We start from the raw sequence: 22241 nt of genomic DNA, 5'->3' as shown, positions 1-22241 counted from the left end.
CTCAATAACTGTGTATTGCAGGGGTGAGAGGGTTACTTTGTGTTCAGTGGAGCCTGCAACCCCTTGAATTAAAACTAACAAAAACCTCGCGCCTGACTGAGAGTTGCTGTAGAAAGGGATGGGTGAGGTTCTGTGGGTGCTGCGCTGGTGAAGCTTTCACCAGGTGATCACACGACAGCTTGAACACTCAAAGGGCAACTCTGCTCTTGTTGGACAGAGTGGAATGGGGGATAAATGGCACATGTTCAAGGGAGGTTGTGAATGAGCTCCATTCCTCGCTCCGGATGCCTTCCTTGGACAGTGTGAAGTGGCATTCTGTGCGGGGCAGTGGAGCGGTGGAGAAAGGCAAGGGAAGAAGCAGTAAGGAGTTTTCCGCGGAAGAGGGGGCCAGTGCTTGGGATGGAGGCTCCTGTTAACTCCATTTTTGTAGATTGGCAAAGGGGTTTACTAGGAAACTACACTCCAGTCCCAGATAAAAACCCATCACAATGGTTCCATTAGAAGAAATGGAATGAGGACGGGGGTTACATGGGTGCGGTATAACCTAATCACCGAGAAGCTTGGCAAACAAGATATATATATGATGGATGGATTTAAATTCTGCATCAAGGTTGGTGATTACTCCGACACCTGGGCACTAAATTCTGAAACAAACTAGAATTTGCTGAGCTGCACAGAAGTGCAGCGAAAGCATGGCATGCAAATGTGAGGGTGCACTCCTTCTGCCAGATGGGAGGGGGCTATCCTACATTCTCCCCTTCACTTCTGGGTGGCTAGGGGAAGTTCTCCACCCTTTCTTTCCCCTCACCCTACAATCGAGGTTGGGAAGGAATTACCTACAGAGCTTTGACTTTGGGCTGTAGCACAGGCCTGAGGAGTTGTCGCACTAGTTTCCCTTAGCATGTGCAGAGCCAGCACCCATCTCAATCACCTCTCTAGAGGTCAAGGGCCAATGGAGTAACTCACTGCACCTCCAGCCCACCACACAGATAACAAAACCGTGACTGTGCTGGGGTGGGAAATGGGGGAGACCAGCAGAGCACCAGTGCCAGGGCAAAGACTCACACATGCTCTTGACTCCTGGGGCCAGAACTTCGGTTTGTCGTAGGCTGAATGGATGGTTTCGGAGACAGGGGGGACTGGGAGGAAGGCGTGGAGGTAGACTCCCGGTGTCCCATCACAGGGACGTTCTCTTTAGGCTGCTGGTCATAGGTCCAGAAAGCAGATGGCTGGTCTGATGAAGGGCTCTGCTTAAGCTGGCCGGGTGCAGAGAGTTGCTGAGAGAAAGAGACCACCCCCATATAGTTGGGATTGCTGATGTCCGTAGGGGTGGAGCTGCTGAAAAAAGGGAATGATCAGAGGAAAATATACAGTTCCCTGCCAAAAGCTCTCATGAACAGACAGCTACTAAGGAAAGAGCCTAATGCCCACTGTGTGGGAGGCTTGTTGGCTGCTCCCTTCTCAGGACCTTTGCAGAGGGTGCTGCCAGGTCAGGGTCACCACTCACCCCTCAACTCACCCCCCAATAGGCTCCTGTGGTGTGAAGTAGTCCATGCACTACTCTGTAGCTGCTTATAGGGCCCAGAAGCCCTTCCAAAGGCTTCTTGTTCAATGAGCAGATCATAATGCTGCATAGCAGTGTGCAGGCTAGTGCCATGCTACTGCACTCAGAGTACAGAAATCTGGCCTATCTCTATGGACTGGGAGGGGAAGGCAGCCAACTGCCTAGACAGAAAATGGGTCCTGTGAAATGTATAAACTGAAGCAGTAAGACCTCCTTCCTTGGAGTCACTCTGAAGCGTCCGGTGCCTCGCTGGGAAAGGCACCAGTCTGAGTTCGGCTCCCACGCCCAAGCCGGCAGCGTTAAAGTAGCGAGGTTACCGTAACATGTCATCCTTGCCCTGTGCGTCTGGAGGAGAGGAAGCATTTCCCCGAAAGCGAGCAACAGCTGCTGCTTCTTTAGCCATCAAGTGAGTAGATTTTGATTTTCTGTTGGAGGGAAAAGGCCCTTTTTAGGACAGGGACAGGACCACAGCCTAACGAATCCATTGTCATGTACTGCCTTGTCAGACAGTTTATTCTTGGTTCCACTCTCCTGTGCACAGAAACCTACCATCATCCCATTCCTTTACTTGAAAAGACAATGGGGGAGATCTTGACTCTGTAGCTGTTACCAGCAAAACCGAGAAGACTGGTAGTTGTAAGGGCGGTACAGGAGCAGCTGTCCAGCTCCTACCAGATCTGTTTTGTAATACGCTCACAACCTCCAGTGAGAGCCACTCCTACACTCAGCTCTGAACTGCAGGCTGACCGCTTCTGGGGGTCTGAATTATCTGTTGGCTCTTTACCTGATAGATTGCTCCCACTCTTTGGTGAGATCCAGGCTGCTGATGCCCTTTGGTTTCTGCCCAGCAGTCTCATCCCGTTCAATCTTTACAAAATCTGGAGGCAAAGAAGAGGCATGAAAGAGCACGAGTGGGTCACAGTCTCAGCTTACGACTTCAAATCTCAGGGCTCTGAGCTATGCTGCATTAATGCCTGTATCTAGCTAGATGTCTTAGCCTATCAGAATGTCAGTGCATAGACAGGACAAGGAAGGACGGAGGTCTTCCAAAAGAAAGTCGTGCTGTCTTATCCAATCAGGATCGTATAGCCAGGACATACATCTTCTTAAATTTTAAATAGTGCAGCTATTATTACTGTAACGCCATCAATGCACATTGTGCTTTACTGACAAGTAGAAGACAAAAGTGCCTGCCCCAAAACACTTGATCCTAGACACACTTATGTATATGCATAATTTTACTCACAGTGATAATTCCAGTGAATTTAGTAGGACTCCTGATGTGTAAAATGAAGTATGTGCATACATGTGTCCTACCTCGGAGGGGTGCTGGGAGAATTAAACAATGTTTGTAAAGGGCTTTAAAAATGTAAAATCCTACAGCAGCAGGCATTTGAGGATGATGAATATTTAGCAGCATCTCTTTTCTCCAATGGTTGGCTTGAGCATACTACTATTGTCACACAATATAAATGGTTGAGCCTTTCTGGCTGCTGCTACCTACTTTGTTATTTCAAAGCATGAGCCTGCGTGTTAGTTTCTCCTGAGCAGACAGCAATGGTAATTAATTCCTAGGAATGGAATTTAATATTTTTCTGTCCTCTTTAGAGACTGCAGTAGCCACATTCTGGGCATGGCAGGTGTCCAGTTGAGCTGCACTACAGACAATCAAAGTGCAGTTTTTATTACTAACAAAAATACATGGTAACTTTTGTGTTCTGAAGCGTGCTGCCGTGGGATTAAGAGAACAATACCTAGCAAGCTAGAAAAGGAGGCTCATTTTCCTTTAGTTGAGCAACTGCAGTTTGAGAGTCCTTAGTGCCCTTTTCCATGTACCTACAGGTGTCTGGACCAGAGGCAAATCTGTCTCCCTGTTATACAGCCATCACAAGTGGAAAAGCAGTAATATAATTCAACAAACTCTGCCTTAGTGAGAGACAGGTAGAGGGCTCCCTCAGTCTGTTAATTCACATGCAGAAGAAAGAGGAGGACCTGAATGTGACGGCTGTGTTTTTCTGGAATTGCTCAAGTACGGTCCCCAGGAAGAGCTTGATCATCTTTGGATCCCAAGGGCCACCATCAAAAGCTATTGGCTGTTATGAACTAAAAAATGCTGCTAAAATAAGCTCCAGTTCTTTGACAGGAATCAGATCAGGCCCTTGTGGATAAGATCGCAGTAATCTGGAGTGAGCCCTCCAAGGGCCAGGCTCTTACCATACAGTTTCTCTCTCTGCTTTCCTTGCGATGTCTGTAACTTGATTTCACCTTGGAAGACCCCTGTTCTCTCACCATGGTGCGTTAGCACAGTATGGAAGGGTACTAGCGATTCTGTAGCTTCTATTCTCAGGGCAATGCAGCCCTCACCTAGAAGATAGGGAGGAAGTCTGGAGCTGAGAAATGACTAGCATCGTCTCTGTCTGTCACTTCAGTCATCTATTATCTCTGTACAAACTGAATAAAGGGACCTTCAAATGTGACTGAAAAGAGAATCTTTGCGTTAAATCACGATATGGATTGTGTGATATCTGCAAACTCAGGGGGGTAAGGAGCATTCACTTCCCTTTTTCAGGTACTCAATAAGGATTTGTACAGGATACTTCAGACACCATTAATGACTTTGGCTCTCTGAGCTTCCATTATTGTTCAGAACAGTTTGTGACCCTCGTCTGAACTAAGCGGATACCAACAGAGTGGCCCTCTCTAAGTCAGGACTGCAGTCCTTTGGCTGAGCAGAATGTGATAGTGAATTTGGCTGAGCATTGATAGTGAATTTCTCTCGGGCCCTGGAAAAAGTGGTCTCTTTTATCCATCAGATACGGAGTATGCAAGTGAAGCAGTATTTACAAGTCCTGGATAAACTGAATATGACAGAGAATGTGCTCGGCTCTAATCCCAGCAGGGCACATTTCCTTTAAATCCCTTCATTTTCAGGCTGATCCAGTTTGCACAGATGATGTCTATAGTGCTGATTCTTTTAATCCACATTAGCACAGAATGTTGCACACGGCCTGCATGTCATGTGTATTAAACTCTACATCAGAATACAGAGCACCGTTACAACTTCAGGCTGTAATAATTACTGCCGTTCTCTCCCACTCTTTCGGTGATTTGGAACAATCTAAGGAGAGCTTGACTCATACCCTGCGTTAGAGGTAGGCACTTACCATACGATTCATCACTGTCTGAAGACTTAATGCTTATCAGGATGTGCTGGTCCAGCAGGTACTCCGGGTCTGAAATAATCGGAGTCAGCTGCAAGGACAAGCCCACAGGGGTCAATACAGTGGAGGGAAAAGCACACAGAAATAAAGTTCTCCCTTTGTACCTGGGCCTAGACTGAGCAAGGCTCAACCAGACAGGACCTGAGGATTCCTGCCAATTTAATGCACAACCCAGCTCTCTTCAATGATGTTTGAAGATGTAAGATCGAACACAATCCATTTCTAAAATACCTCCTTCCCATTCCCAGCTGGGAGGCTGCACATCAGACATTTACACACAGTACCACTGCAGTACTTCCTTTTGACTGAAAATCCCCAGGCGGAAGTGATTTGGAGCCTAATTTCAATCTGCTCCACACTATGTGGCTATCACTCTGTTCACTTACTTTAAGCTTATGGGGGTTGCCCTGCAAGGCCCTGCAGAGCATTCCCCAAACTACCTGGCCAGGCCAGCCTTTCTGAACCCAACAGTTCTCCTCTTGGATTATCCACAAGGGTAGTTAAAGGCTCAGTCTTGCCCAGTCCAAGAGTGCCACTGCTGCAGCTTCTCCAGCCCCTGCCAGTGCAGGGAGTAGAAGAACAGCGACTAGCCCAATAACTGAATTTGGGTCTCTGACAATACCACAGAATACTAGTGCTAGTCCATTCATGGTCCTTTTAACATAGGCTTGCCCTCTGGTTTAGAAACAGGTAAATATTTTCTACTATATGCACCTTATTTTTTTTAAGAGGCCATTTCCTCCCTGTGTTGGTAAGAGTTCCACCTTGGAAGAGTGGGGCATTTAACCTGCGCTGAATAAAGCATTTTCCCAATCTGAATGCCTGGGCCTTTTTCAAGGATACCAAGAAGAACCACTGACTAGCAGGACAAAGAAAACATGGAAACTATTAATCTTCATGCTGCTTTCCAAAATGGAGCCTAGCACTTAAAACCAATTTTTATATGAACAAAAGGTTTGGTTGCTGTTTATCAAAAATGCAGACAGAGGATTTCTCTAAAATGGGTGTGAAAAAATATTTTCCACTTACCTTAGGAAGGGCCTCAATGAACTTCACCACCAGTTCCCCTTCATTCCCATCCTCATTTTCCCCTTCCTGGCTCTTTACAAAGCCTGCAAAGAGTGATACAAAAGGAGATCATTGGCCAGGCGAGAAAGAGACCTCCCCCACAGCAAGAACTCAGTAGCAAAGATGCCTTCAGATGCTGGATCCCAAAAGGACCTGCTCTGAATTTTTTCTCTTTGGGCACAAGATTTTGAAAGCTCTGGGATGCTTGAGGGTTGGACCTTGAGGTAAATTTGCAAATGACCTTACTGTGTAATCATTAAGTGATTTTATTTTACAGTCAAACTTGGCATTAAAAGATTCAGTACAAGCATGGACAGGAGGGTAAGAACATGACAGCTCTTCCCACGCCACTCAAGATAGCACACTTTTGAAATTCTAATTTAAGCCTGGTAATACACTGTTTCCATAGAAATTTATGCAAATTTTGATGCAGCCAAAAAATAATCTTTTCTGGAACTGTCTTTGACACAGCTCTCTGACATGAGGATAATGTGATAAAGCGTACAGCAGAGGCATGCTGTCCCACTTAGAGGACTGGCCCGGCGATGGGGAATAGTGTAACAAACACAGCATAGGTGTGTGGTCTCACATTACGCCCTTTAGCTGTGGAATACAGGATACAATTTTCAGCACTGAAATGCAGAACTATTCACAGAATCATCTCAGTGGAGTTCCTTTCACTTTCATTTGATCCTTTGATTTATTCTGTTGAAACCACAGGAACCAATTAATTAATTAATTAATTTTTACCGAGAGTAGCACAAATATTAATCCCTTTATTTTGAAAGCACACAATTACTTACAGCAGCATGATTGGAAATGTAATCATTAGAGTGTTCGCTAAGCAAAGATTTTCCTATCTGACAAGTGAGAACACCAAAGTTCTCTCGTTAAAAGAGATGAGCAGATTTCCAAATAAGACTGAAGAAAGGGCACAAGGAAGATCTTTGTCGATAACACATTATTACAACTAAATGGCTGCATTGCTCAGATTTTGTCAGTAACAATATAGAGCGACATACAAATCACAACATACCTGTAACATCCCTTGCACCTTCTCTGCAGTCACACAAATAACCTACACTGCCCATTTATTTTGATCAAAGTGAAAGGAAGGGAGTTGATCAAAATAAGCAGAGAACTTTGTAAGGAACAGAGGAGAAGACAGGGAGAACGTTACTTTCTAAGCAGCTGGAGTAGAACTCAATGTAGAATTTGGTCTGTGACTTGGTCTTCAGAGTGGCACAGCAGCTCAGGAATTCTATCTGCCCCTGGAACTCTGTGTACTTGGAATCTAGAAAAGGGAAGGACGCCCATTCAGTTCCAAAAGAACACTAAAGATTGCACATTTTCAATGAGACTCTCTCGGAGCCGGGTTTCTTGTTCAATGTATGCAACACATTTATATGAATCTACATATTTCTTGCATGCCCTACCCTTACTAACCATTCTTTGAGACAAACTGTGAGGTGACCCCAACTTCAAATGTAGCAAAGACAGGACTGTGGTCACTGGTCATGATGTCACTGGTGCAGCCTGCCAATGAGAGAAGAAAGGCAGTTAATGCCACGGGTTTCTGTTCTGATCCAAAGAGATGACTGTAATATAATCGTCATTCAGTAGCTTTCCAGAAAAACATAATTGTGTAACTGTTTTAACTGTCTCTTCTAATCTATGGTATTTCTAAGTCTCCTCATCTTGAAATCTAGGCATCAAACACAGTTATGTAAACCAGTGGTGTGCAAACTGGGGCATAGAGCGGGGCATAAGAGGTTCTCTTGGGGAGCATGAAGAAATTGGAATCCTGCAGGTTCTGCAGCACCTGCTGCCATAATAGTGGGAGAAGGATAAAAATAGAGTGGGTATTGCGGGGGCGAGACAGAAGTGGGATTAAAAAAAAAATAGTCCTGCATTGCAAACAACATGAATGTCCCAGCCAGCAGCCGCCACTCTCCAGCTGCCCAGCTCTGAAGGCAGTGCCACCACCACCAGCAGGGCAGAAGTAAGTGGGACAATGCTCCTCAGTATTGTCCTGATTAAATTTGTGTTATATGATTTCCCTCCATGATGTTATTAACACATGTTCCAAACTCCACAGCCCTGCCCAAACTGAGGTTGGCAAACAGGTTTCTCCTAGACAAAGGAATGTGCGCTTGCCTTAATTTGCATTTAAGCAGTAAACAGAGTCATCAAGTGGGGATGGAAAAAAAGAAAGCTCAAACAGGTGAGAAAAAGCCAGCAGGAAATATCCTTCTACTTAGATTCTGTCTCCTAGTTCCCAGCTGGAAATGTTTTTCAAGAGGGGGACTGAAACTATAAAAAGGAGGGGCAAACACCCCAAGGGACCACTCTCTCTCCTCCTGCCCATTGCATTCACTGCACCTGACATGACAAAGGAAGCATTTGTTGGACTCTAGGGGAGCGGTCCTGACCTACAGGGGTCAGTAAGACTGCTCAAAGTATGTGGTGAGAAACATTGCTTGAATCTGATATAGTTTGTTATGTTAGGCATTAGTAAATATTTTATCTTTATTTTTCTTGTAACCATTTCTGACTTTTATGCTTCATTACTTCTACTCTCTTAAAATCTCTCTTCATAGCTTATAGACTTATTTTACTGTTTTCTCTAATCTAGTGTGTTTAAATTGAAGTATCTGAATAACTATTTGAGATAATGAGCTGGCATATTATTCCCTTTAAGGAATAATGGACTTAAAATATTTTGTATTGTCCAGGAGAGGATTGTGTAGTACAGGACATACATCTCTGGGGGGAATTCTGGGACTGGGGATATGCTGGGGTATAGCCTGCAGTATAACCAAAGCTGGTGAGGGCCAGAGTGTAACCTCTGGGTGGCTGGCAGGCTGCAGCTACCCACAGATACTCAGGGTATAGCTTGCATGCTGGAAAGCTGTTTGTGAGTGGCCCAGGTGAGAGCTAGTTCATCAAGGCATTGTAAGGCACCCAAAGTTGCAGGGCAGGAGTGACACAGCTACTCATTAGTCTGGATTGTACTCTGGTATGTCACAGTATCCTTGGTTCATCTTTGCAATATAAGCAGCACACCTGAAGAGCAAATCTAATGAGGAAGAAAATGGTGTAGGAACACAGCTCTGTTATTCCCCCTTAGAGAACAATTCACAGCAAGGTATTCTGAACTGGATGTACTTCACCTGTCTGTAGCTGAGGGGTGTTGGCTTGATGTTCTTAGGTTACACTGACATCCAGCAAATACCGTAGGTGGAACACAAGGAGCCCAGATGCCAATTTTTCCAAAGTAACTTCATTTCCCAAAGCCACACACTGAATTATCTGCGTATAATTTGCCCTCATGGTCACACCAGCCCACTTTGTCAGATGAGATTTCTGAGCACGCCGTCTTCTCACCTGCCTGGAGGGTATATTAGCACTGTACTCAGATGGTTGGATGTGGGTGTGATCAATGAGACACCAGTGCCCAATATCCAGGAGTTTTTAAGGGCTCTTCTGGGATGCCTTTCATTTCTCCCCATACCACAGTGAACCTTGTTCTAGCCAAGAAAGGGTAAAAGTAGCTCTCTTGGAAGCCCATCAACCCTGCTTGTTAGCATCAGCTGAGGGAGGAATTCAAGAGTGATGTAAGGAACTCTCCTGCGCTGGTGCAGGGGATGCTGGAGTTGGGTCTACTGAGTGGAAATACAACATGCTGGCAGTAGACACAGGACTGGCCTGGACTAGTTTTTAATGACTTTGGCACCTTTCATGAGTCTCCCAAGATTGATGGCACTGGAAAATGAACTCCTCTGCTGTCCACAGGACAGCCACAGCATGGGCAGCAGCAACGCAGGCTTCCCCACAAGCTAGTGGGTCAGATTCTCAGCTGCTGCAAATCACCATCGTTCCACTAACTTCACTGGAGCAAGGCTGATTTCCCAAGAGGAGGATCTGGCCCTCTGTATTTTACCCAGGCTCTGGAATCCCCACCTGTAGAGAAGAAAGGTAGTTCGGTCTCCAAGACCATTCAATGGGTAGATTGCTGGGATGGCCAGTTAGGATGGGATTTGCTCTGAAGTAGGTGCCCATCAAAGAATTGGATCAAGACAACCAACACATTTCACACTGCATTCTATCTGGGTGGGCTTCTTTGCTGCAAACCAGCCCACCCAGACAGTGCCCATAACAGTCTGGCATCAACAATTATGGCGATCCTGCTGTTACCAGTGCTGGAAACCCTGGCTTGTTACTGCCAAGAGATTAAGGGTGTAGAGTGGGATAAAATACAACATGGTTTCACAAAAGGCAGATTGTGCCAGACCAACTTGATCTCTTTCTTTGAGAAGATTGATTTTCCAGCAAAGAAAAGGCAGTAGATCTAATCTACCTGGATTCAGTAAAGCATTTGATACAGTTCCACATGGGAAATTATTAGTTAAATTGGAGAAGATGGGGATTAATATGAGAATTCAAAGTTGCGTAAGGAACTGGTTAAAGGGAAGACTACAATGGGTCATACTGAAAGGTGAACTGTCAGGCTGGAGAGAAGTTACTAGCCTTGGAACCAATCTTATTTAACATTTTCATTAATGACTATGGCAGAAAAAGTGGGAGTATGCTAATAAAATCTGCAGATGACACAAAGCTGGGAGGTATTGCCAATATGAAGGAGGGCTGGAATATCATACAAGATTTAGACGACCTTGAAAACTGGAGTAATAGAAATGCGATGAAATTTAATAGTGCAAAATGCAAGGACATGCACTTAGGGACTAACAACATGAATTTTGCTATAAGCTGGGAAAGTATCAGTTGGGAGCAAAAGAGGAGGAGAAAGATCTAGGTGTATTGGTTGATCACAGGATGGCTATGAGTAACTAATGTGAAGTGGCTATGAAAAAGGCTAATGCAATCTTAGGATGCTTCAGGCGAGGTATTTCCAGTAGCGACAGGGACGAGTCATGACCATTATACCAGGCCCTAGTGAGACCTCACCTGGAATACTGTGTGCAGTTCTGGTCTCCCATATTTAAGAAAGATGAATTCAAACTGGAACAAGTGCAGAGAAGGGCTACTAGAATGATGAGAGGAATGGAGACCCTACCTTACTAGAGGAGACTTAAGGAGCTTGGCTTGTTTAGCCTAACAAAATGAAGGCTGAGGATAGATATGATTACTCTCTATAAATACATCCAGGGGACAAACACCAGGGAAGAACAAATGGATATAAATTGGCCATCAATAAGTTTAGGCTTGGAATTAGATGAAGGTTTCCTACTATCAGAGGAGTGAAGTTCTGGAACAGCCTTCCAAGGGGAGTAGTGGGGTCAAAAAACATAACATGTTTTAAAACTGAGCTTTATAAATTTATTGAGGGGATGGTATGGGAGGTTGCCTACAATAGCATATAGCCCATCTGCGACTGGTAGTAGCAAATATCTCCAACTGCTGGAGATGGGGAGGGCTCCGAGTTACCACAGAGAATTCTTTCCCAGGTATCTGGCTGATGGGTCTCACCCACAAGCTCACAGTCTAACTGATCGCCATATTTGGGGTCAGGAAGGAATTTCCCCTAGGTCTGATTGGTAGAGACCCTGAGGGTTTTTCACCTTCCTCTGCAGTATGGGTCATTGGGTCATTTGCTGGTTTGAACTACAGTAAATGCTGGATTCTCTGTAACCTGAAGTCTTTATTGCAGGTGTGGGTGGGTGAGGTTCTGTGGCCTGCAATGGACAGGAGGTTAGACTAGATGATCATGATGGTCTCTTCTGGCCCCTTAAAGTCTATGAGCTAGATGGTGTCATAACAAACCCTACAGTGTGGCTATAAGCTGGAAAAGAGAATCAAGCCAAGGAAGGAGCATTTGTGCTGCAGCCATCTCAACTGTATTCTGCATATAAATGTATAACAGGCTTCATTTTCCAGCCGCATACTGTGATAATTGGAGACGTAACTCCAAATTGCATGGTTTATTATCATGTCTCTCCTGTGCTGAGAGCCTGGCAGTGCAAGGAGATCCTACAGACACCCCTGTGAATCATTTCTGTTTCAGACCAATTGCTTTGCTATCTACAATCTGTTATCTACCCACCATAGGATTGACACACCACGTGCACCATGGGGTATGATTTCCAAAGCACTCGATCACACCAGGACGGCAAATTGAATTTCATCTGCAAACCAAAGAAGAACTGAGGTCAAGAAGAAAGGAAAGGACAAGTTCTTCTTAAGAAGAGGAGAGAAATCACTTGCCAAAGGGCTGTGTGCTTGTTCCAAATTATTGTTGTCCATTATTTGGCTCCTTTCAAAACATTACAAATTGTAATCCTAATTTGTGCAGGAAATGGAGAGCGATTTTTAGGTCACTTTTCTCTCTGGATGCTATTTTCCTTACACTAGCATATATTTTTGAATTGAGAGGATTACATTTTAGTTACCACCTACCCCTGTTGCTTTCTGCTTGGTGTACGCATACTTCTCCCGGGTATTTCTTTCAAAACGATAAGTTGGAGCAAAAGTGATCTCTTCTTCCTCTGGAACAGAGAGACAGCTGGTTATTGTTCTGGCTTTAGGAAAGCTCTAGGCCTGGTAAGACGCTCAGTACTCCCCTGTCCCATCCTTGCAACATTGCTCTGGCAAAAAGAGTCTTTGAGTGGCCACAGAAAAGTTAAGAGAAGGGTAGAGTTAAGAGTAGAAGAGTACAGAATCTTACCAAATTGCAGAAAAACCTTTTGGTCCTTTTTCTCCATGAGAAGCTGGTCAAAACCCAGCAACTCTGAATACTGCTGTTGTTTGATCCTCTGGATAATATTCTCTGCTTCCTGGAAACAAGGAAATGTCAGAGTTGCAGAATGCACTCCACCTCCTTACAAACACTCCCTTGCTAGTGGGCAGGCTATAACACAGGACACTTGTCCATCAAACGACAAACAAACAAAATATGAATGTATACCTGAACACCTGATTCCCATCAGCACCAGACATTCCTACAGTATCACCAAGTCTCGTGCCCATCAAGGATCTACCAAAGTTTTTACAAGGCTTGCCTGTTTCCTAAGTATCTGAACACCTGTTCTGACTAAGTCTGGGCCATTATAGAACAAATTGAGGGGTAAAATGAATGAGCAGAAGGGTGTTCTCCTGGTCGTGGCATTCTCTCTTGTTGGCAGCAGGGTCGGTGCTGTTTTGGGAATGGTTGTCATTGGGGAGAACTGGAGAATGATGGTATGTCAGATGGCATCATTAGTAGGCCAATGGCTCATTAATCTCTGGAGAGGAGATATGGTGACAACTTCAGCTCTCTCCCAGTGTCTCTCTGTCTTTTTGCAAGGGGCAGTTAGTTTGGGGCCCCTTCTCCCACCCCTTTCCAGCTCTCTCTCTCTTTTCCATGTTCCTCTAGATCAGAAGTTGACAACACCTTTAACACAATTAAAGGCACATCTGCCACTTCAGGAATTCTTGTATCTGCTTTTCTGAACAGCAAGGAATCAAGAGGGGCTGCTAACCGATGTAGGTTGTTCCACTCGGTAGTTCAAGTCTCCCAGCCAGAAGAGATGAGTAAAGCGGTGGGTGATGTTAAATGGACTCAGTTTCTTATCTCCCAGTGTCAGGAAGCGCAGAATGTTCATGTAGTTCTGGTTTCGCCTAACAAAACAAGCAAAGATTGCCTGTCATACTCTGTTGCCATTGGGTTCCTCAGTGCTAGGGGCTGACAGAGACTGCTGCTTTAGCATGCTGGAGACAGTTAGGCTCAAAGTACAAGAAAGATCAGGTTTTTAGCTATCATTCTTTAGAGAACCCCACACTTCCACTTCACATAGAGCCTGATGACAGCTATGGAGCCCCTGAATGCTCAGGGATGCCCCGATGAGGGAATTTGGGCACTGGCAATTGAAGAAGTTATCAGTAATTAGTGCATTATCACTGCACCTTCCTTGGGAAAGGGAAACAAACTATAAAAAGAAACCAGGACTGTGCTGCTTCAGCAATCAGAGAGCCATTGCCAGGTGAGGGAGAATGCCTCTAGTGCAGGCACTCTAGGACAACAATGCACTGCACCGACAACCTCAGCGAGTCCTGGAGTAGGGGACAGGAACGGACTTCGTATCATATGCGGCTATGGTGATTCTCAGGTGCTGCATGGCAGCCTGATGGAGGAGGCACAGTAATTTAGAGAAGCTCCTGACTGCTCCATTTTGTGCTGGAGGCTGTTTCTGTTCCCAGAGAAGCCTAAAATCAAATGGGTGCAAAAGCTGCTCTAATGCCACCCTTGATCCCTCCACAGGGCTGTGATTTTCTGTGCTGCGCCTCCTGGCGGCCCAGCACAGAATCTTAGTCATCATTTTTAAACAAAGCAAGAAATAAAAAGGTTCTTGGCTAGATTCTGGCAGCCACTCCAGGCACCTGGGAATTTCCTTAATGGCAAGTGAAGCCCCGGCTGGCAGAGCTCCTGTACAGCAATTCTATGCCACCCCCTTGCTTGACCTAGACCGGATGCAGGGGATGTTCCCAGGAGAGAGGCAGCATGACCAACACATCTCTCCATCCCAGCTACCCTTAGCTGCCCAAATGGCTTTTTCAGGCTTCTCCAACTTACACCAGGGACTGGACAGGCCCCAGGGCTACAAAGCCACAGTCCCGTGGCTGTTGCGCGGCACACTGCTTGGCCAGACCGCAGGCTCCATCTCTTTCTATTGATAATGTAACAGCTTGGGGAATGGGATTACCTACCAGAGACACATTTCTCTGCTCCACACTCGACCCTGTTGGGGCATCCTCTCCCACTGTTCCCTGCAAAGCCCCTCAGCCTGGGAGGATTGGCCCCTGGTGATACCATGAATGGACATCCACTCTCCACCCTCCCAGTCCTCTCTCAGTGTACCTCGGCCCACAAAGGAGACAGTGCCTCCTGCTGGCACTAGGGAGATATTTTCACTCTCCACATTGTGCTTGTGCAGAAAAACCTCCCAGTTTCTCTCTAGACAGCGCAAATCATCAAGATGTTTCCATGACATATAGTGGCAGTTCCTCAGGCTAGGCCAGGTGGGCCATGCCTATGCTGCTTTGAGTAAGATACGTGGGATATCTTTCCACAGCTCTGAGAACACCTTTCTATCTATTTCCTCTGCCCACTTTCAGATGCCAGCAGCTTCCACTTCTGGTAAAGCCAGGGATACTGACCAAATGGTGATGTACTGACCAGTGTTCTCTCTAATTTTTCCCAAAATGAATTTTGTTATTGCACCAATATGGAGGTAATATCACGCATCACCTCCATATTGGTGCAATAACAAAATTCATGTGGCGGGATGGGACCAAGGGGTTCGGAGTGTGGGAGGAGGCTCAGGGCTGGGGCAGAGGGCTGGGGTGCAGGAGGGTGAGGGCTCTGGCTGGGGGTATGGGCTCTGGGGTGGGGATGGGGATGAGGGGTTTGGGGTGCAGGGGGCTCCCCGGGGCTATGGTGTGGAGAGAGGACTCTCTCCAGCTCTCTCTCCCTGTAGCAGCACCTGGGCTCGGGGGGGAAAGGCACCTCTCCCCCGGCTGTGGCAGGTCCAGGCCGGGCTGGGTTGGGTTGGGGCCAGGGGAGGGGCACTTGTCCCCTGGCCGCGGCAGGTTCAGGGCCAGGCTGGGTCGGGACTGGGGGAGGGGTGCTGTGGCAGGTCCAGGGCTTTGGTAGAGGCATCGCTGCGTGCCACAGCCCTGAGCGCCTGCACGGTGCTTAATAGACAGCTGCATGGCCGTGCAGCTTAGAGGGAACTTAGGCACTGACTGGGGTACTCAGCAGCTTCTAGTCTAGTGAGCCAAAGCTGCATTCACAGTGAACATATAATAGATTTTAAGGCCAGAAGGGACCATGGTGATCATTTAATCTGACCTCTTCCATAGCACAGGCCAGAGAACATTACCCAGCAACTCCTAACATAAGAACAACCAGACTGGGTCAGACCAATAGTTCATCTAGCCCAGTATCCTGTTTCTGACAGTGGTCGGAGCCACGTGCTCCAGAGGGAATGAACAGAACAGAGCAATTAGAGAGTGATCCATCCCCTGTTGTGCAGTCCCAGCTTCTGGCAGTCATAGATTTAGGGACACCCAGAGCACGGGGTTGCATCCATGACCATCTTGGCTAATAGCCACTGATGGACCTATCCTCCATGAACTTATCTCATTCTTTTTTGAGCCAGTTATACTTTTAGCTTTCACAACATCTTCTGGCAATGAGTTCCACAGGTTGACTGTGAACATCAACACCTGCACTTGAAAGGCAATGACATATTTCACCTGTGTTTCTTTTCACTTCCTGAAGTCAAATGGCTGTTAACAAACCCTAAGGAGGTTCCATTAAACATGAATGAGACTCCCACAGCTCCTTTATTGCCTGGGAAAAACAAGAAGCAAAAAACATCAAGAAATCAATCCACCTCCAGGCTGAGCAGTAGAAAGATAATAAAGAACATAACACTTTTTAAGTGAAGTGGGGGATGGGTAGAGGAGAGGCAGACTTAAATCAGTGCAGGAAGAATTATCACATATAGAACAATGTTCAGGGGAAGTTTTTCTGAAGAAGGCAAAATAAATAAATTTTAAGAAAACTAATTTAATTTCCATCTGCAATCCAGAAAGGGGGATCCCTCCCACTCAGGCTGAAGTCTTTAGTGGGGAAATTTATGAGCCCAGAATTGAGTAGGAAGACAATTTTTCCCTCCCACGCTCAGGGGAAGGGATGGAAAGAGGTGGGGGGCAGGAAGAGGAGGGGTGGGGTTTGGAGGAAGGGGTGGAGTGGGGGCAGGGCCTGGGACAGAGCAGGGGGTCGAGAGGACGTCAGGGTGTCTATGCTGGGATTCATATATGCCTAGTTGGGGAAGACCAGGGTCACTTCAGCATGACCCAGAGTGATCTTGCTGAGAGAGAACTGTTCATTTCAAGAGTCCCCGTGGGCACAGAGTGGATGACGCTCTGATTAGATTTGTTTCTGTCTCCTTACCCAGTGTGTTTGCAATTCCTGTCTTCACGTTGTCTGTGCAGATGTGGCTTATCCGGTTCTCATGTTCTGGCTTGGCCAGGACGACAATCCTGATGTTCCAGAGCGTATGGATTGCTATCTGTCAGGGGATGGGAAACTGATGGTTATATCATGGCACAGAGACACCAGACACATCTGGTCTGTCCAAGGCTTTCCCAACCTACTTGGACTCACTGACTGAGATTTTTCTTTGAGGGATGGACCCATGTTCTTAGACTGTGTGGGTGGGGAGAACATGTGCAATTCCTAGCATGCAGATATGCTCAAATTAATCCCTAGATCACCTTGGTTACACAAAAGGCAACTTTCATTTGTTCACAGGCAAATTCTAAGAGCCACTTAGGGGCCCCATACACAGTGACCTTTCAGATACGATTAAAACTATTCCTCACCCTCACTGAAACTCAGGAGTGGTCGAACATGGTTGTAACACAGTTTGGTCAGTCCTAAACTTTATTATAACCTGGAATAAAAAGTGCCAGAGTCCACAGAGAGAGAGAGAGGCCAGAGCAGTCTCAAAAGATATGCCAATAATTTAAAAATGTTCTCCTCTAAGAGGGCCGTTCCCATGGCACAATGGCCTAATTGCAGGTAAGTGTGCTACTGTGGGGGAAGGGGTGGATCCAAGGCCAAGATCCATCCTTCACGCCCCAGTTGGAAGGCACTGGGAGCACTGGGGCTGGCTCTGTGCTCAGACTCAGACTGCTCCAACAATGCCTTCGCCATCTAGCTGATTCAAAAGAAATGGAGTCCATAGACATATTCAGTCCCCTCTCTGTCAGCAGGATGGTCCCAGTAATGTGGTGCTTCAAGAACAGGGAGGCGTGGGCTGGAGGCTGGTTATTCCTGGGTCTCTCCTAGCTGCTAGGGGAGTGTGCTATCCTCACTTTGCTCTGAGCTGACATGATTCCTCACCATTTTAAAGCTGATACTGGTGATTTCCTGCAAGGATTGTCTCAGAACTTCCAGCCATTCCTTCTCCCCTTGGGGGTCCTCCTGGGTGCCAATGACATAAATGTCATGGGGGATGTAGTCAGCGGAGTCATCCCGGGTCTTTCCCTGCCCCTTGGAGAGAAACCAGGATGTGATCTTCTTTGGAGGAGGAGCAGCACCTTTAGCAGCAAATCCAAAACCACAGTGAGTCAAAAACACTTGCCGTCAAAACCTCGAGGCTACACATAGCATGGGGATAAAAAGGCACACAAACCTATGGAGCTATGCACATGTGCAGGGGGAGACAACGGACTTTATGCCCAAATGACGTACTATGGGCCCGGCAGAGGGGAAGCCCTAGATGATGGAGTTGGTGCTATGCCACCTCATTCCTGGGGAAAAGGGGGCATTGGCAGGAACATCTCTGTGCTCTGACAATTCCTATCTGTTGGAGCTGCCAATGGAAGCCACTGGCAGCCAGCTGTCACTGGCTATTTGGCTCGAGGCTGGGACATTCCAAAGACAGCTCCAAGGCTGTGGAGCTGCAAGGGTGGCATAAAACTTGCCTTTTCCCCCAGCCGTCAGCTGCCCTGAGTTCATTGTGGCTGCAGCTGAGGATCAGGGACTGTGAGATTAATGGCATTAACCTATCAGCTCACAGCCATCAGAACAAATGCACATTCCCCAAATGGGAAAAACAGATTAATTTGGGATTCCCCAGACAAAGAGCCCTGCTGTTAAATTCTCTTTTCAATCCCGAGGAGGGTGGTTTCTCCTAATCACATGCAGAAATAGCTGGAGTGCAGTGACTGGACACCCTCCTTTTCACCCGACCATGGTCACATTGGCATTATGGCCCCTTTATGCTGGAGCAATGCAAAGGGGCCACGGTGCATGCAAAAACCTAGAGACTCAATTCCTCTCCTGTCCCAGTGGAACACGGTCCCTGTGAGCGAGTCCCTTACTGAGTGAATAGGAAATGCAGAGTCCATCAGTCCCCATGTGGAAGCAGGCCAATGTCAAGCTCGAAATAAGTGTCTGGAGGAACGTACGAAGAACTAGATGAGAAGGCAGCACATACCCATGTTCCAGGTCCCAATGAAGATGGTGATCATGTCAGGCTCTGGTTGCTCAGAGTGTTTATTCTTCATCTGCTGCAGAAGCTGGCAGAACCCTTCTCTTTTCTACACCCAGAGGAACAGAGAGACAACTAATGAGCGGGCTGTCTCAGTAACCAGAATCTCAGCTTCTTCTGAAAGAAGAACTAATTGACTAGGGAAGTGCCCAGAATATCTAAAGGAAAGATCAGCCTTATCTCTACTAGTCTGCAGGGAGGTTGCTTTGTTTATGGTACCTTCTTAGAAGAAAAGGTGTGTTGTTAGTATGTATTAACTAGCATGTTCTAAAAGCCTAGTGTAGACAAGGCAATGTACTACTCTGACATGTGTTAAACTGGTCAGGTTAAAGCCTAGCACATGGTAAAGGCAGTGTGCCTTGTCTATACTGGAGTTTCCAAACACGGAAGCTAGCATGTGTTACATCACACTCTGATATCCTAGTCTAGACAAGCGGGATTCAAGGCTGGTGAATGATTCTGGTGTAATTCTCCATGACTGACTCCTGCCTTTTGCCAGCCACTGAGCATCCAATGAATGGCGCAGCCCTAATCTGCCTCCTTCCCTTTCCCAGACCTTCATTGGTATAGCAGGGGTTATTATTGCACTGTTGCTGCACGTGTCCTCCATTCTCTCCTGCATTTGCTGGATGCTCCCACATTATATGATCAATCTCACTTATGCAGAGCAGATTAAAATCCTATAAATGCCCTGGTTAGTCCTGTGCCAAGGATCATTGCCCTCAGGCCCATCCCGGTGCTTCTGGGATAAAGTGAGGAAAGACATTGTCGTGTACCTTAGAGTCAGCGAAAACATATTCTTTCCGCTGCGTTTTCTCTCTTTCAGTCTCCAATACGATCACCAGTTTGTTAGGGAACTTCTGGGACTTGATGAGCTGCAGAACTAAGCAGAGGCTGGTGGTCAACTGCAGAAACCAGAGTCCCAGAAACTGTATCTGCAGAAACCAGAGTCCCAGAGAAATCCTCCTCTGCTCACTAGAACTGGCCGCAGGAAGCAGCATGCTCCCAGAGATTACTCATTCAGAAATCTGAGGCTCTCTTTGCCCTGCATTGGGAGACCCCCGCTGAGCACACATTCCTGTCAATTCCAGGGCCGCCCAGAGGATTCAGGGGGCCTGGGGCAAAGCGGGGGAGTGGACATACTCATTGGGCAGCGCTCTGAGTTTGCAGCGGCGGGTCCTTCAGTTGCTCCGTGTCTTCGGCAGCACTGAAGGGCCCCCCGCTGTCGAAATGCCACCGAAGACCCGGACCGCCACTGGGTAAGTAAAAATTAAAAAGGCACCTCTAGCCAGGAAAGGGATTCTCGGCCAGGGCTCACGGGGCCCCTGCAGGGCTTGGGGCAAATTGCCCCACTTGCCCCCCCTCTGGGCGGCCCTGGTCAATTCTGCCTCTGAAAAAGGGTTTATACAGAGCCTGGAACCAAAAACATGGCAAAGACGGTTTCAGTGGCTTCAGCACTGAGACCCACCAACAGTACTTCAGCTCTAATAACTGTTCCTGATGTGCAGGGACTGCAATTGTTGCTAGGCCTCTATGGTACACATGGGGGAAGGAGGAGAGCTCCTCTTGTGCAGCAGTACCAGAGACAATCTGGTCCTTTAAGTCTGGCCATTTCTCAGCGTTTTGATTAGTTCTGTTCAGCTGGTCAGTGTAGTGCTCTCACACAGCTGTTGGAATGGCTCAGCAGAAATAACATGCAGGTGCAGTCAGCAAGGGACTTCCCTCCAGGGGTTACATTTATACCCTGAAATCAAGAGTCACAAATAGCTCCTTCTGCCTGGTGTTCAACCCAACCTCGTGCCCTTTCTGCATCCCAAGCAGACAATTTATACGCCTTCCTGTGAGCATCTGTGAAAGGGAAGGTGAAAGCTGATCTGATGATGAAGATGGTTCGGTCCCATGTACATCAGCAGCTAAGCAATTCTGAACTCCAGCTGGAGAAAATCAGCGGTGGAGGTGTAGCTCAAAACTATGGTCAGTAATGAATCGTTTTCCTAGTGAGGATGGAGCCTGAGTTGATAGTTCTGCCTCTGCTAATCTCTGCGGTGTTTGGAGTTAGAGGCCAGAGGGGAATTGGAAAAATAACTTTTCCCTAATAAAAAGCTTTCACCAATTGTTTTAGCAGGGACCTAACCAGGGATAAAGAGAACTGTTTTAAATGGGCTTTCACAGCAAACAAACAACTACCACCGCTCTCCCCTAATGACACTAACACCATGGCTACACTGCAGGTGCTACAGCAGCATAGTTATGGCATTGTGTAGGTTACAGCGACCAAAGAAGTTTTTCTGTCACTGTAGGAACTCTACTTACCCGAGCAACAGCAGCTAGGTCAACGGAAGTATTCATCTGCCAACCTAGCAGCATTTACACCAGGGATGAGGTGGGTCTAGCTACAGCACTCTGGGGTATGGATTTTTCACACCCTGAACGCCATAGCAATGTTGACCTAAATTGTGCAGACCAGGCCCAAGTAACAAACCTGACAGCAGCCCAAACAGCCACTGGCTGAGCACTGATCTTGAGAGCAAGGACACGAATGCCTTCTCAAGACATTACTTTTCCAAACAGACTCTTTTACCTAGGAAAGAGATGGACTCACTCCAGTTTTGGCCTAACATCTCTGAGATGTTTATAGCTTTGCGGCTTATCTCCTTGATCTATACTAGGCAGAAATTGGAAATACCTTTGATCAAGGGACGCTGTTTTCCTTGCAGACATGCTGCCATTGTCTTAACTTAACTGAAAGCGATGGGACTGTAAACTAACTCTCAGAAAGAGCCATTTACCACAGCATTGACTTCCCATTCACTGAAAACTGCCTTGGAGACAAGCAATCTAGGTTTACTGGTGCCTTGCAGTAGAACCAAACTCTCAGCGTAACAGACTAATATACACATTGGACCAAACCTTGCTCCCACTGAAGTCAATGACAAAATTCCCATTGGGATCTAGAGGACTAACCCCTTATTTGTGACTCAGGGTAACTTACTTTTCTTATGGTTATAGAACTTGTCTTCAGGACCATCCTTGGCTTTCTTAATAATCAATTTCCCCAGCTCCACATCAACTTTGAGGTGTATTTTCTGGGAAATTCCTAGAGAATCTGCTTTCACCTATTGGAAAAGGGAGAGATTTCTCATAAGCCATTTTTCTAAACCTCAGTCAATTGTACTAGGAAAAGCAATACCTAAATCAATGCACAGAGAAACATCTGTATGACCTGACCCACTTACATCACTCCAAACAGAGAGCTTTAAGACATGGCCCCTACTATAGTACCATAGAGCACCAAGGGACCCCAGGCACTGAGATATAACTGTA

The 22241-nt window shown here is 46.6% G+C and overlaps 1 protein-coding gene across 2 annotated transcripts in view; it reads right to left on the bottom strand.

The window, feature by feature from the left end:
- The window catches only part of INPP5D (inositol polyphosphate-5-phosphatase D), an 83263-nt gene that overhangs the window by 2785 nt on the left and 58237 nt on the right, over window positions 1-22241 (bottom strand). The window contains exons 9-26 of one of the 2 annotated variants that reach the window (XM_034782098.1): window positions 21910-22033; window positions 19694-19800; window positions 18864-18966; window positions 17765-17961; window positions 16811-16928; window positions 16108-16204; window positions 13332-13470; window positions 12539-12647; window positions 12271-12359; window positions 11918-11999; window positions 7300-7389; window positions 7034-7147; window positions 5815-5897; window positions 4729-4816; window positions 3779-3928; window positions 2349-2442; window positions 1882-1989; window positions 1066-1338 (exon numbers count right to left, since the gene is read on the bottom strand). In XM_034782098.1, coding sequence (XP_034637989.1) covers window positions 1066-1338; window positions 1882-1989; window positions 2349-2442; window positions 3779-3928; window positions 4729-4816; window positions 5815-5897; window positions 7034-7147; window positions 7300-7389; window positions 11918-11999; window positions 12271-12359; window positions 12539-12647; window positions 13332-13470; window positions 16108-16204; window positions 16811-16928; window positions 17765-17961; window positions 18864-18966; window positions 19694-19800; window positions 21910-22033 — 2165 coding nt within the window. The remainder of the gene's footprint in view (window positions 1-1065; window positions 1339-1881; window positions 1990-2348; window positions 2443-3778; window positions 3929-4728; window positions 4817-5814; window positions 5898-7033; window positions 7148-7299; window positions 7390-11917; window positions 12000-12270; window positions 12360-12538; window positions 12648-13331; window positions 13471-16107; window positions 16205-16810; window positions 16929-17764; window positions 17962-18863; window positions 18967-19693; window positions 19801-21909; window positions 22034-22241) is intronic. The other variant, XM_034782099.1, reaches the window with a different exon arrangement.

This window comes from Trachemys scripta, chromosome 9 (assembly GCF_013100865.1).
Source record: "Trachemys scripta elegans isolate TJP31775 chromosome 9, CAS_Tse_1.0, whole genome shotgun sequence".
Taxonomy (NCBI): Eukaryota; Metazoa; Chordata; order Testudines; family Emydidae; genus Trachemys; species Trachemys scripta.
Note: the sequence above shows the minus strand (reverse complement) of the source record. Positions and strands in the feature narration are given on the sequence as shown.